This window comes from Myotis lucifugus, unplaced genomic scaffold (genome assembly GCF_000147115.1).
Source record: "Myotis lucifugus unplaced genomic scaffold, Myoluc2.0 scaffold_7, whole genome shotgun sequence".
NCBI lineage: Eukaryota > Metazoa > Chordata > Mammalia > Chiroptera > Vespertilionidae > Myotis > Myotis lucifugus.
This window is the reverse complement of record NW_005871055.1, coordinates 9,801,274-9,815,164: the sequence shown is the minus strand read 5'-3', so window position 1 is coordinate 9,815,164 and position 13,891 is coordinate 9,801,274. Positions and strand designations below refer to the sequence as shown.

Below are 13,891 nucleotides of genomic sequence, written 5' to 3'. Positions count from 1 at the left end.
TTCCTTGCATGACATCAGATCCTGAGATCAGATTACTCAAGAGATATGAAGCAAATATAACAAAATATTAACTTTTTATTATTATTGAGGTTAGTACAAATAATATTTATAGTGTTTTCCTCTGAGTTTTTCTGTACCTTTAAAATTTTTAATTAAAAAATTGCTTCAGCTGCTTATGTACTTTCATTTTCAAAGCAAATATATTATCAACCTTTATATATACCAGATTTCTAAAAACTCTAAGTCTCAAATTTTTCTTTCTTTTTTAATGACAGCACGGCAAAGCACAAAGTAGTTCAGACAATAAAAGATGCATACAATTCTCTAGAAGTCTTGGCAGTTTTCTCCATAATCAAATTCTTTCCCTAATGAACTACAGTCTGCAAATCTTAAAATAATAGAAGGTTTAAGAACAAAATCAAAACAAGAAAAAAAAGAAATATCTTTCATGCCTCATACTCAGAAAGGCATCTTCATCATAATATACATAATTCCACATTACTTGCTTCAACCCTTGACCCAAAACACAAATATGTACAGTATTTTTCTTTATGTGAGTTCTATATTCAAGGACAGCATGAAGCTCCAAAAGAAGACACACAGTATTTTGAAGTGTACAACTGATTATTTAGAGCCAGTCAAACAAGGTAAACATAGCGTATGCACTTCCAGTACAGCACAACTTCCAAACCCAGGCAATGTTGAGAAGTGAAAGACATTAGGACACAAAATTCAGATAATGATTCAATAAGAGGCCAAGGATTTGGTGTGCAAGAAGGAATGAGAAAGGCAGAAGCTCTTGCTTTGAAACAGAGTCTGTAAGCTAACAAATGCCAGTGCATTAACACTCTTTCTGAATCTGGGTTTCTGGGTTTGGATTTAGCTGTTCATATACAGCTAACACAAGAATTTTGGATAATAAGAGTTAATTGTATTTTCAACTGTGTTAACAAAATTAAAATGAATTGTAATTATTCCTCATTACTTTAGCTTTCAGAAATGGTTATGAGCTACACATTTGTCACCAGAAAAAGACTGCTATCTCCTGCCAAACTCAGCATCAGGGAATGTGTTTAATGGACTGCTTTGATAAAGCCTTGGCACCACACATCCCTCAGATACAAAATGGAACGTTAGGTCTGGCCAAGTGTGAATTTAGTAGACCCCTCAAATGTAAGATGCAATCAATGAGGTTCTCCCCTTTCCCACTGTAAGCTTACACTTCTGGGAATCACCACTTTCTTGGTCCCAGAACTATCATAGTTGGCCAAACTGTCTGTGACCACAAACAACCACAACTTATCAGCCTGTTGTGGTCCCTGTATGGTTTCCACATTAACCCTGAAACTACTTGGGGCACTGATGCTAAATTTGTATAGTACTTCTAACTGTTCAAAACACATGCACACACACTGCCTCACTTCTTCCTTTCAAAATTCCAGTGAATAATATCTAAAATTCATCTCTTCATTACCCCCAGCCTGCTCCTCCCACCATGTTTCCTGTCTCCAGGATGCTACCACTACACAACCTGCTGGTCAAGAGACAAAACCAGAAGTCATCCTTGCCTCCTCCTTCTCCTTGATTACCATCCAATTACCAAATGAAAGTTGGTTCTCCCTCCAAATTGCTGATTATCTCTAGTTCCATCTCGTAAAGTCAGGCTACAATCATCCCTCTGCTTTGGATCACTGCACTGGCCTCTGTGAAATCTGGCCTCAGCTTCTCCAATATACTCCACATTATTGTACTTTCTGCTTAAATTTTTGCTGACACTCCAGTACCATTAGGTAAAGTCCAGACAAATATAATGCCCTTCACCATCTGAACCCTTGACCAATATTCCACCCCATTTCTTCCTTACTAAATCCGTCCCTGACATCCTATATTTTGGCCACACTGAACTCCTTGGAATTTCTTGATTGTGACACATTTTCCATACACCCATGCCTCTTTTTTGCTGCTACTCTGATGGGTATCCTTCAGGACTCCATTTAGAGGTCATTCCTTCCAAGGAGAAAAACACAGTACTCACTGACCTGCATTCCCACCCAAACCAGGCCGGGTTTTAAACCTGTCCTGTACATCCCCAGACACCCCAGAGTTCACTTCCATTAGTCCCTATTGTTTGCCTTACTCATCATTTGCTGCTATCAAACTCAAAGCTAAATGAGAGAAAGAATAATGTCTTATTTATAAGTAAGTATTGCCAGAGCCTAACACCAGTGCTCAATGTATGTTTCTTAGTAGATGCTCAATAAATGCTTCTTGAATCAATAAAAGTATAGATTCTATGTCATTTTACAAATTAGAAAGCTGAGTAATAAAGCAGTTAAAGTCACAAACTAATTCAAAGAACTGAGACCAAAGGCCAAGCCTTGCGAATCCTGGCCCTGTAAGAGACAAGCCACCACATTTTGCTGGTTGGAATGTTAACAACTGGGAGCAAAATCTGAATGACAGTTTCCCCTATGACCCACACAGAATAAGCATTACACTCAGTGGGCCTTCACACAGCTCCATTCTCAGACAGGCGCCCGCCTTTCCAGTAGCCATCAGCCTGATTTCAAAGGCTATATATACTACCTTTTCCCTCTGTCACATGTTGAAGTAACTTCTCAAGTTCAGGAAGTTTCAGCAACAGGATGCAATTCGGAAACATATCATCCACCACAACTTGATCTAGAGGCTGAAACTTTCCCTGAAAAAAAGACTTTAGTCAGTAAGAATGCAAGCACACCAGTCAAAAAATCCATACATTAAAAAAAAAAAGATACATTACCTCATAACTGGACTTTTAAACTAAGTTCAAAGTCAATTTCGGGGATCGGGCCTAAACCAGAAGTCAGACATCCCCCAAGGGGTCCTGGATTGGACAGGGTGCAGGTTGGGCTGAGGGGACCCTTCCCCCATTCACAAATTTTGTGCACTGGGCCTCTAGTCTATATATATACTAAAAGCCTAAGTGACCGTTATGACCGGTCAACTGAATGACCGGTTGCTATGACGCACACTGACCACCAGGGGGTAGACACTCAATGCAGAAGCTGCCCCCTGGTGGACAGTGCACTCCCACAGCCAACCTACCTCCCACGGTCCCTTCCCCCAGACAGCCAGCCGGCCTCAATCAGCCCCGATTGGGACTGGGTGAGACAGCCCTGATGCCTGCCAGGCCGAGGGACCCCACCCATGCATGAATTCGTGCACTGGGCCTCTAGTATATACATAGAAAGGAAATGTAATAAGTAACTTGCTTTGAATACTTGCTTTGGGATAGCTAGAATAAAAAAGTATTTCTTCTGATGCTAAAATAAATCTTATGATTAAAAAAGAATAAGTCAACATTTTAAAAGTGCGTACCAATATTGTTTTTTTACTAAAATAAAAAAAGATCATGTCTAAAATGTAGGGAAGGAAATACCTAAACACCTCATTGGTTACTTTAAAAGGCATTTTTAGTATTTGAGAAAAGAAAGATAGTTTATAATGAAAGCCATAAGCATTTAAACTATATGCAAACATTAGAGTGAAAAAAAACACAACAGATTCTTCTAAGCAGTTTAAATAACACTTATTCCTTAAAATTGTTCGAAGACTTTCAAATTGAGGGTTGGTAGAACCCTGGGAGTCCCCAGTATCCTTTCAGAGGACACATAAGCTCAAAGCTATTTTCATAATATTGCTACGATGCTATCTGTGTTTCCACCGTGTTGACATTTGCACTGAAGATTCCAATGCAAAGGTGGGTAAAACTGCTGGCTCCTCAGCATCCATTGGTTAGGGTGGTGAGAACAAACTATCCTGGTAACCACTAAATTCTTCACTGCCATACACAAGCAGTTAAAAACTGGCCAGTTTCACTTAAGGACATGCTTGATAAAAAGTAGAAGCTTTTATTTAAATCTTGACTCAAGTGCAAATCTTTTAAATACTTGGTGTGATGAAAGTAAAGTTTTGCTAAAATGCTAAGGCTGCCAGTGAAGGTGCAGGACTGTTGCAAGCTGAACTAGCTGCTTTTTTCGTGGATACCATTTTTACCTGAAAAAAACAACAACAAAAAAAACCCGCTACCAACTATGGTGATTCAGATTTGGATATTTGGTAGAACATAAATGAAGTGAACCTGTCACTTCAAGGGAAAGACTGACAGAACTTGTAGCCAATGATAAAATGTTAACTAAAAGCAAAAATTAGAATTGTAGAAAATTTGTATCTGCCATTATGACAGCTTCCCAATACCTAAGTTTTCTGATAAAATCAGTGATGCTATCAACAAAGGTTTATGTGTGCGTGTGTGTAATGAGATGTGTCAACATTTGGAAAATCAGCATACTTCAGTGAAACAATACTTTCCAAAGTTACACATGAGTAAAAGATCCATTCTTAGTGCAAGACAGACCAATAGCTTTTCATGTAACAGAGCATGGAGAGTTACTGACAAGGTTTCAGATTCCACACTGCAACTGACTTTTAAGAAATTATGCCTTGTTGATTTCTAGAAGAGTGCCAAAGAAGAACAGCCACAATTATCTGAAAAGGCTATTATACTATTTGTCCCTTTTCTGACTACATATCTGTGAAAGGCTGCATATTCATCATATACTTCCACCAAAAGAATGTAACAGAATGCAGAAGCAGATATGAGAATCCAGTTGTCTTCTATTAAGCCACACATCAAAGAGACTTGCAAAAATGTAAAATAATGCCACGCTCGTCACTGAATTTTATTGAAACTGAAATTTTGTTTGTTTCATTGAAAACGTGTTATTTATGTTAACATGTACCGGGCTTGTTATTTTTATTTAAAAATAAATTAATAACATTATTTTTTAAATTTCTCAGTTTTAATTTCTAATTTTTTAAATATTAATAGATAAAACCCACAGGAACAAAAAGCTCTTTGGTATCCTTAATAATTTTCAGGAGTGTAAAGGTATCGTAGATCGAAATGTTTCAGAACCTATGGCTGAAATTATTACTATTAATAAACTCTGTCTCAAGGTAAATTTTAAGGTAAATCTGAATTAAGTCTCAACTAGAGTTTCCCCATTAACGAGGTTTTTTACTAGACATGCCCCAGTTTACTTAATTCGCGGTCTCTCACAAATAAGAAAATGAAAAAAGCTATTATCTTCTTTCTTCTCTTAAGACTTGAGATCAATTTCTTAACATTTGTACTATGTTTAAAAACTACTGAGTACTTAATAAAATCTTCCATTGCTAGGTTGTACCAAACAAGTAAGGCACATAGACAGCATTAGAGGGTCAGGCAGTGCTCAGAAATCCCAGGTATACTAGTCCAAGATTGAGGTAGTAGTTCTCAGGTCTTGCTAATCCATACCAGCACACGTGATACACATGTTCTATATCAACCTATCTAAATCTGATTGTGAGGAATCTACATTTTGATCATTAGGAGAGAGAGGAGATCAAGCAAAAAAAAAAATCTATTCTGTTTCCTCACTGTTATTTTCTCAAACTAGGAAACTTACCTCTTTATCAGCCTTTATAAGGTAGTGGAGGAGCAGAAATAGAGGGTCCATGGGTGTGACAAAATGGAGAAGACCTCCTATAGATTAAAAAGAGAACAAAGGAAATTAATGTCTGAAAAGACAATTTAGTCATTTCACCTTTATCCTAAAGTGGAAACGATTTATTGAAAACTGTATGTGAAATTCTAAATATAGAAGCTCTTCTTACACAGGCCCAAGATTCTATGTGTCTCTCAAAAGGTAGAATGTGGTCCATAAAATTTTACTCTAAAGACCTTCAAATTTCTGTGTGTAGATGAGACCAAGACACTGAAATCAATCTTTAACTTTCCATTTCTCTTTCAAAATAACTTTTAACAGAGGTCCTCTCCACTGCCCCCAAAAAGCAAGGGTTGGGGGAAATATGAATAGAATATGAACCATGCAAACATAGGAAACCTATGTAAAGCTGCAGTAAAGCTGCAGTAAACTGTAATTTCCTGTGCTTCTGAGGATAAAGCCATGGGAAAGCAATATTCTCTCTATACAGAGCTTCGGCTCACTGCTCTGCATTGCTAATGACTCAGAGCTCAGAACTCAGAGCTCAGAAGGTTGTAACACACCCCAGACACTACCCCATCCCTTCACCCCCCCCCCCCCCCCCCGCAAAAAAAGGTAAGAGGGCAGGAATCTAACAAGATTGCACACCAGAAACTGGAAACTCCAGTAAGATTAATGGTGCTCTCCAAGCTGAAAGAAAAAGGCAAATCACACAAACTAGCATAATTACTCGTTGCTTGTCTTTCCTCTATCACACTCCTCTCCAAGATTCCCCAACTTCCTCTTCCACAGACATGAATCAGAAGAGGAATTTCATCAAATGGAATAATAAACAATTCATTATCTCCTTACTTATTATTTTGGTTTTAGGAAATACAGGTACTTACTTTTATTCTCTAACAGAGCAATCTAACTATACAGACAAGAAATTCTAACCCTCAATTATATATATGAATCCATTTCATAGTAAGAAAAAATTAAAGAAGTAATTTCATATTATGATATTAGTTGACTATTTTTTTAAAGTAAAAGTTTATAAAAACAACCCATCGGGTTCTCTAAGTTCATTTTATGAGTAGGTTTCTAGATCTAAAACAATATCCTGGTGACTATTCTTAAAAACAGCTCTTTAAGGTTAAATTTATAAAGAAGACAATAATGAAAAAAGCAGGTACTTTTGCTGTGAACCTAAAACTACTAAACAAACAAACAAACAAACAAACAGGTTAACAACTCAGTCTAGGGGAGATGAGCAATATTTTCCAGTTTTACCTGGATATTACTGTGTCTATCTAGCTAGAACCAACTGCAAATATACGTATTACATTAGAAATTAGAACTCTCATATACTACCAAATGAATAGCACAGAAGCAACAACAGAAGGGAATACCTATATTCCAACTACCAGACTATACACAGACTACCACTGCATTTTGGCAACTAAAAACCACTTTAATTCTTCTCATAACCATAGGTATTTGAAATTTATCAGCAGCATGAAACCCTTTTTTGGAATGTCTTAGAAGAAAGGCAAAGTGACCTTTCTACCTTAGCAAGACGTAGCCACATACACAGTCAACAGAAAGCAGCACTCTCTGGAACGATGAGAGAACAGGCAGGGAATGCAAAGTGCCTCAACTATCCCATGACTCCCCACACCACTCCACATCCTCCCTCTCAGAACCATCAAAAAAACATGTGGTATCCTTTTTCCCTCTGAGTCAATACTACTCCAAATTAAAGGAACATTAAAAAAATATATAACTTTGGTGTTGGGTGTGTGTGTGTTTGGGGGGAGAGGTGGCAGTAGTAATTTATATAATAAAGCATTAAAAAAAACTTTGTTAGATTCTATTCTATTTTAGAAGCTATATCAGTATCCATTTTCAAGGAAAGAAGATGTTAAAAACTTGAAAAGCCACAAATGTGGCTAAGAGAAGAGCAAAGAGTTTCTGGTCAAGACAATGTGCACTCCATGGTACAAAGGTCACCTACCTTCTGAAAAGATGTTAGTGTTTTAAATCCGTTGGGTAAAAACTACCTATCATTTAAGATACATAGGTATTAATATAACTTGCTCAAATTATCTTTCCTTTCTCCTTGATTAAACCCTGCTCTGGTGCCAAGGAAGAAAACAACCATTGACCAGACTCTAAAACAGGAGGACAGACTTGTTTGCCTGTGAATGATAAAAAAGCTGAAGTATATTGTTTAGTTAAGGAAAATATATACACTAGTCACTTACCTGATTGAACTGATTGATTTATAAACCAAGAATGGTGTTTTTCCTTGAAAACTTTTATTTCAAACAGCTGTTGTAGACACATATTGAATAAGTAAAGGGCTCCTTCCCCTGTTAAGACAAATGTTTTTTATTTGCACGTTTTCACACAAAAAAAATCAAAAGACTACCCAATTGTTTTGAGGAATGTTCCTAATATAAACATAAACATACATAGACATATATTCTATACAAACTGACTCCAAGGAAAGCTTACACTATTATATACAAATGCTTGTTTTCCAGCCTTATATTTGTGCACTGGGGGGGAAAGGGGGTACCCCAGACTGGCCTGTGCCCTCTCGCAGTCTGGGACCCCTCAGGAGATAACGACCTGCTGGCTTAGGCCTGCTCCTGGATGGCAGAGGGCAGGCCCAATCCCAAAGTGCAGCCCCTAGTCGGGCTCAGAGCAGGGCCAATTGGGAGTTGGGGCACCGCCCCGTCATGCACAGAGCAGGGCGGATCGGGAAGTTGTGATGCCACCCTCAGTCACGCTCAGGGTAGGGCCGATTGGGGGGGTTGGGGCACTGCCCCCTGTCACACACATAGCAGGCTGATCAGGGGATTTGGCGCTGCCCCCTGTCACGCTGATCCCGGTGCCGGGAGCCTCGCTGCTCCGCTGATCCTGGGGCCAGGGGGAAAATTACCCTTTTTATTATAAGAAAAAGGGGTCTGGGGGCATGGGGTGGGGCTGGGTTGGTTTGCCCTGGAAGGGGGTCCTGGAACCAGGGGGGGGGGCCCCAACTGGGGGGGCTTGCCCAGGCTGGGTGGAGGGGCTTAAGGGGCTGTTTTCCTGAAAGCGGAGTAACTGAAGCTCCCAACCGCTCCTTGTTTTCTGTTTGTTTGTTTTTCTAATTCTAGGCCAGCTTTAGCTCTGAGGCCTCGCTGCTGAAAACATTGATACAATGTTGTGGTCTGGCTGGATGAATCCAGGCTGAATGAAAGCCGGTTTCTGGGGTTTTGTTTAGCTTCTTATTTGCAACATAGTACATAGTTGCTTAGAGTTGCAGCTGAGAGGCCGGCAAGTTAGGCGGGGAACGTTGGAATCCTCAGTCACTGGAGCAAGTGAGCCTCCCTGCTAGCTTCAGTGCATGGCTGCCGGCCGCCATCTTGGCTGACAGTTAATTTGCATATACTCACTGATTAGCCAATGAAAAGGGTAGCGGTCGTACGCTAATTACCATGTTTCTCTTTTATTAGTGTGGATGCTTGTTTTCCAGCCTTATAATCCTCACTGAACTTAAACCAATCCTATATAATAAAAGGCTAATATGCAAATCAACCAAATGGCAGAACGACTGGTCACTATGACATGCACTTACCACCAGAGGGCAGATGCTCAACACAGGAGCTGCCCCCTGGTGGTCAGTGTGCTCCCACAGGTAAAGTGCCACTCAGCCAGAAGCCGGCTCACAGCTGGCGAGTGCAACAGCGCTAAGAATGTCCGATTGCTGGCTTAGGCCCGCTCCCCCTGAGGGCTCTCGGACTGTGACAGGGCACAGGCCAGGCTGAGGGACCTCCCCCCGAGTGCAAGAATTTCATGCACTGGGCCTCTAGTAAATAATAAAAGGCAAACTATTTATCTTAAACTGTTAAACAGCCTCTTACTGAATCCTCCATCGGACCAGGAAGGAAAACCCATTCTCAAACTACCCAAATCTAATGGTTCAGCAGATGAACTGAGCTGACACACTGGTCCCAGACTCCAGGGCAGCGTGTGCCTTACCACACACAGGGACCAAGAGAGGGACTGAGCCTGCCGGCCCTGAAGGCCAGCTCTGTGTGAGAAAGGCAGAGGCCCTTTAAATGCATGAATTTTTTTTTCTAAACACAAAGAAATCAAGGACTTTGAATCTATCTCTATCACATGCTGGGCCTGTGCCCTTGGTGAAGTTATATAAACCTTTCTGCACTGCTGTTTCCATATCGGTTAAATGGGAGCAACAGTGAGCCTACCTCACAGGGTTTTTTATAAGGATTAAAAAGGTAATAAATGCGAAGCTCTTAAAACAGTACAGTACTTAGCACAAAATAAATGCTCAACAAGTCATAGCCTTTATTTTTTCCCTAGTCAATGCAACAAATACAAACATAGGTTCAAACTTCTGTTGTCTATGGACATTTAGATAACAAAGAAATTTTACAAGAAGCCTGAAATTTTTGAATCTTTACTTTTGTTAAATGCTTTAGAACTTTTGCTACTACCTAAAACTTCTCTTGAAAAAATTGTTTCTCACCTCAACTTATGCATAATAGAGAGGAAAAGTTATATTCAATTTCATTTTGAGAAGAAAAGAAAACTGGAGGAAGCCAGAAATGTTTTCCTCTCTTGTTGCTTCTATCTTATATTTTTCCAACAACAATAAAAACAGCAAAGTACTACCCACTGGTTTCCCGTTTCTTTTACTTTTATATTCAGTATTATAGTCACTAGGAGAATCCTCTAATTTACTAAGTATCAGGCATCTACTCAAACATAAAATTAACAATAACCTTTTAACGTAAATCTTATAAAATACGTTAATGGAAAAACAATTCCATATAGAGATAAAAAATATGGTAAATTTTACTACATATCTATTATATAGTTTAATATTTTTGCCTAAAGATTAGAAGATAAAACAGAAAATACACTGAATATAAAGTTAAAATAAAATTACTTCTGATAAAATATGTATCTCTATAATATATAATTGTTTTGCTACAAAAAAATCAACCCTTGACAGGAAAAAAAAAAAAAGTACTATTTTCTGGTCAGAACAAAATAAAGAAAGTACAGCTAAAAATGAAACCACTATAATCTTGGCATTTCAGGTAAAAGCCTTTTTCTAACCCCTATATATTTTACTGTATAGGAGCCTAACTACTCTAAGAAAAGCTCAGAGAGAAATCAAATATGCTACCATGTTTTGCCATCATTTCTGATAAACAGGTCTATGGATTAAAATTATAAGGATAAATAAAAAATGTTTAGGTCCAGTGAATCATCTGGAGAAGACTAGTAATGTCAATAGCTTACTTTGGTCACGAGGTAATGCCATTTTACATTGAAAAGCTATTCAGTTAGACAGTGGTTCTCAAACTTCTGGCCCTTTAAATACAGTTCCTCACGTTGTGACCCAACCATAAAATTATTTTCGTTGCTACTTCATAACTGTAATATTGCTACTGTTATGAATCGTATTGTAAATATCTGATATGCAGGATGGTCTTAGGCGACCCCTGTGAAAGGGTCGTTCGATCGCCAAAGGGGTCGGGACCCACAGGTTGAGAACCGCTGAGTTAGAACAAAATACAAAGGCAAATAAGTACATACAATGTTAAAAAGAAAAACATTCAAGTTACTATTAATGGAGGGGAGGGAAAGGGAGCTTACCTGAACATGGGTTAACCAGTTTTACAAACATAAGCCCACTTTTCATCTTCTTGGAAGCATCTTTTAAATATTCTGAAAAGAAATGGTGAGCTTGTTAAATAAGATATTTGCTTTTTGTTCATCTAATTTACTTCACCCTGATTTTGTTTCTTCTATTTACATCATTTTTCTTTCTATTATTTATAACTCAACTAGAGGCCCAGTACATGAAAATTCATGCACTGGAGTGGGGGGGGGGGGCTGCCCCCTCTCACAGTCGGGAGCCCTCAGGGGCGGGAGGTGACCCGGCGATCAGGGGAAGGCGACACCCCATCACACTTCTGCTGCTGTCACTGCCAGCAGCGCAAGCCTCGGCCGGCCCTGGTTACCTGAGCCTCGGGTGGCCCTGGGTGGCTGGGCAGCCACCATCTGAGGCTTGTCTGCACCTCAGGCCGGCCCTGGGTGGCTCAGGGACTGAGGGGACTGGGGGACTCTGGAGGCAGTGGCGCAGAGCGGCTGGGCCCACCTGGGAGCAGGCCCGGCATTGCCGCGCGCCTGCCGCCCAAGTGGGTCTGAGGGGACTGGGCGTGGCAATCAATTAGCATATTCCCTCCTTATTGGCTGTGGGCGCCACCATCTTTGCGATGGCATGAGGGTCAATTAGCATATTCCATCTTTAATAGATAGGATTCTATTGTTTAGGAGCTGTGTGATCTTGAGCAAATTAACAATTTCTCTGAGAAGTGCAGTGGGGTTTTAGGTCATTTTAATTTATTTCTTTGAGAAGTGATGAAGAACAGGACTCTAAGTCAGATGGCCTGAGTTATAACCTTGACTCAACCACTTGCTAACTTTGTTGCTTTGGGCAAGGTTCTTCATGTCCTGTCTCAATTGTCACATTAATAAAATGATAACATATAGACTTGCCTTTGAATGGATTAAATTAAACTAATCTGCTGAAAGCTCTTAACATATTCAAACATAAACACATAATATAGTTATGATAATTATTATTTTAATTATCATTATGAAATAAAACATTTTAAAAATAAATATTTCCTGAACATTTATATTTTTTGCCCCTAATTGTGATTACCTAACCTTGTCCTTTGCCCACTTTTCTTTTGGGGGTATTCATCTTTCTTCTACTACTTTATGAGGAGTCTTTATACAGTAAGAATAGGAATTCTGTTTATGTCATACTTAGAAAGGCCTTCTTGATCTCAAGATTATATTTTCTTTCTTTAACATATCTGGAACATATCTGGGTATACTGGTAAGATATGGGAAGGAGATCCAAATCTAATTTTTTTTTCAATGAGTTATCCAATTATACCAACACCATCTACTGAATGACCCACCATTAAAATAATTCCTTTATGCTAAATGTTTAAAACACATTTATAAGTCTGTCAATGTATATTCTATTTTGATCCATTAATTTGTTTCTATATTAACAGTAGTACTTCAACATTTTAATTATCATAGCTTTAAAATACATTTTAATATCTTGGGAGGCAAGTCCCCTCATTATGTTTCCTCTATAATGTTTCACTGTCAAAGTTTTAATCATATAGTCCTATCTAATAAAGAGGGAATATGCTAATTGACCCTCACGCCATGGCAAAGATGGCAGCGCCCATAGCCAATAAAGAGGGAATATGCTAGTTGACTGCCCTGCCCTCAAAGATGGCAGTGCCTACAGCCAATAAGGAGGGAATATGCTAGTTGACTACGCCACCCTCAAAGATGGCAGCATCCACAGACAATAAGGAGGGAATATGCTAATTGACTGCCATGCCCTCAAAGATGGCAGTACCCACATCCACAAGATGGCCAGCAGGGGAGGACAGTTGTGGGGAATCAGGCCAGCAGGGGAGGGCAGTTAGGGGCAACCAGGCCAGCAGGGGAGGGCAGTTGAGGGCGACCGGGCCGGTAGGGGAGGGCAGTTGAGGGCGACCGGGCCGGCAGGGGAGGGCAGTTGGGGGCGACTGGGCTGGCAGGGGAGGGCAGTTGAGGGCATCCGGGCTGGCAGGGGAGGGCAGCTGGGGGCATCCGGGCCAGCAGGGGAGCAGTTAGGCATCAATACGGCTGGCAGGGGAGCAGTTAGGCGTTGATCAGGCAGGCAGGAGAGTGGTTAGGGGGTGATCAGGCTGGCAGGCAGAAGCGGTCAGGGGCAATCAGGCAGGCAGGCAGGCGAGCGGTTGGGAGCCAGCAGTCCCAGATTGTGAGAGGGATGTCCGATTGCTGGTTTAGGCCTAAACCCTTGTGGGATCGGGCCTAAACCGGCAGTCGGACATCCCCAAGGGGTCCCAGATTGGAGAGGGTGCAGGCTGGGCTGAGGGACACCCCCCGCACAAATTTCATGCACTGGGCCTCTAGTTTAAAACATAAAGACCATGACAACTTTATTTTTAACAGCCTCTACACATTTTGAAGGGCATATTCATAGAGCTAATTTAAAAAATCTCTCTCCAAAAGAAACCAGAGACCTCTGACGATTAAGGGAACAGAACTACCTACCAAAGAGCAAATCAGAAAGCTTTGGGTAAGGAAGGCAACTTATAGTCACTTTTATTCTATGGCCCATTCCCTTCACCCTGTTCAGATCTTCATAAACTTATATAAAGCAAGCATGTTTAGAAATTGGCTTACCCAATAGTTAAAATAGAACATTTTTTCTGAAAATAATAGTGACATTAAATATATTTCTTAAAAAAAAA

At 40.0% G+C, this 13,891-nt stretch overlaps 1 protein-coding gene across 6 annotated transcripts in view; it reads right to left on the bottom strand.

Moving 5' to 3' along the window:
- RNASEH2B (ribonuclease H2 subunit B) overlaps nucleotides 1-11,261 on the bottom strand; it is a 71,040-nt gene extending 59,779 nt beyond the window's left edge. For all 6 annotated transcript variants that reach the window (XR_002827568.1, XM_023748713.1, XM_023748717.1 and 3 more), the window contains exons 1-4: nucleotides 11,190-11,261; nucleotides 7,778-7,885; nucleotides 5,493-5,569; nucleotides 2,587-2,701 (exon numbers count right to left, since the gene is read on the bottom strand). Coding sequence is in view for 5 of the 6 variants with exons in the window: in XM_023748713.1 (XP_023604481.1) it covers nucleotides 2,587-2,701; nucleotides 5,493-5,569; nucleotides 7,778-7,885; nucleotides 11,190-11,235 (346 nt within the window). In the remaining variant the exon portion in view is untranslated. The remainder of the gene's footprint in view (nucleotides 1-2,586; nucleotides 2,702-5,492; nucleotides 5,570-7,777; nucleotides 7,886-11,189) is intronic.
- Between the last annotated feature and the right edge of the window lie 2,630 nt (nucleotides 11,262-13,891).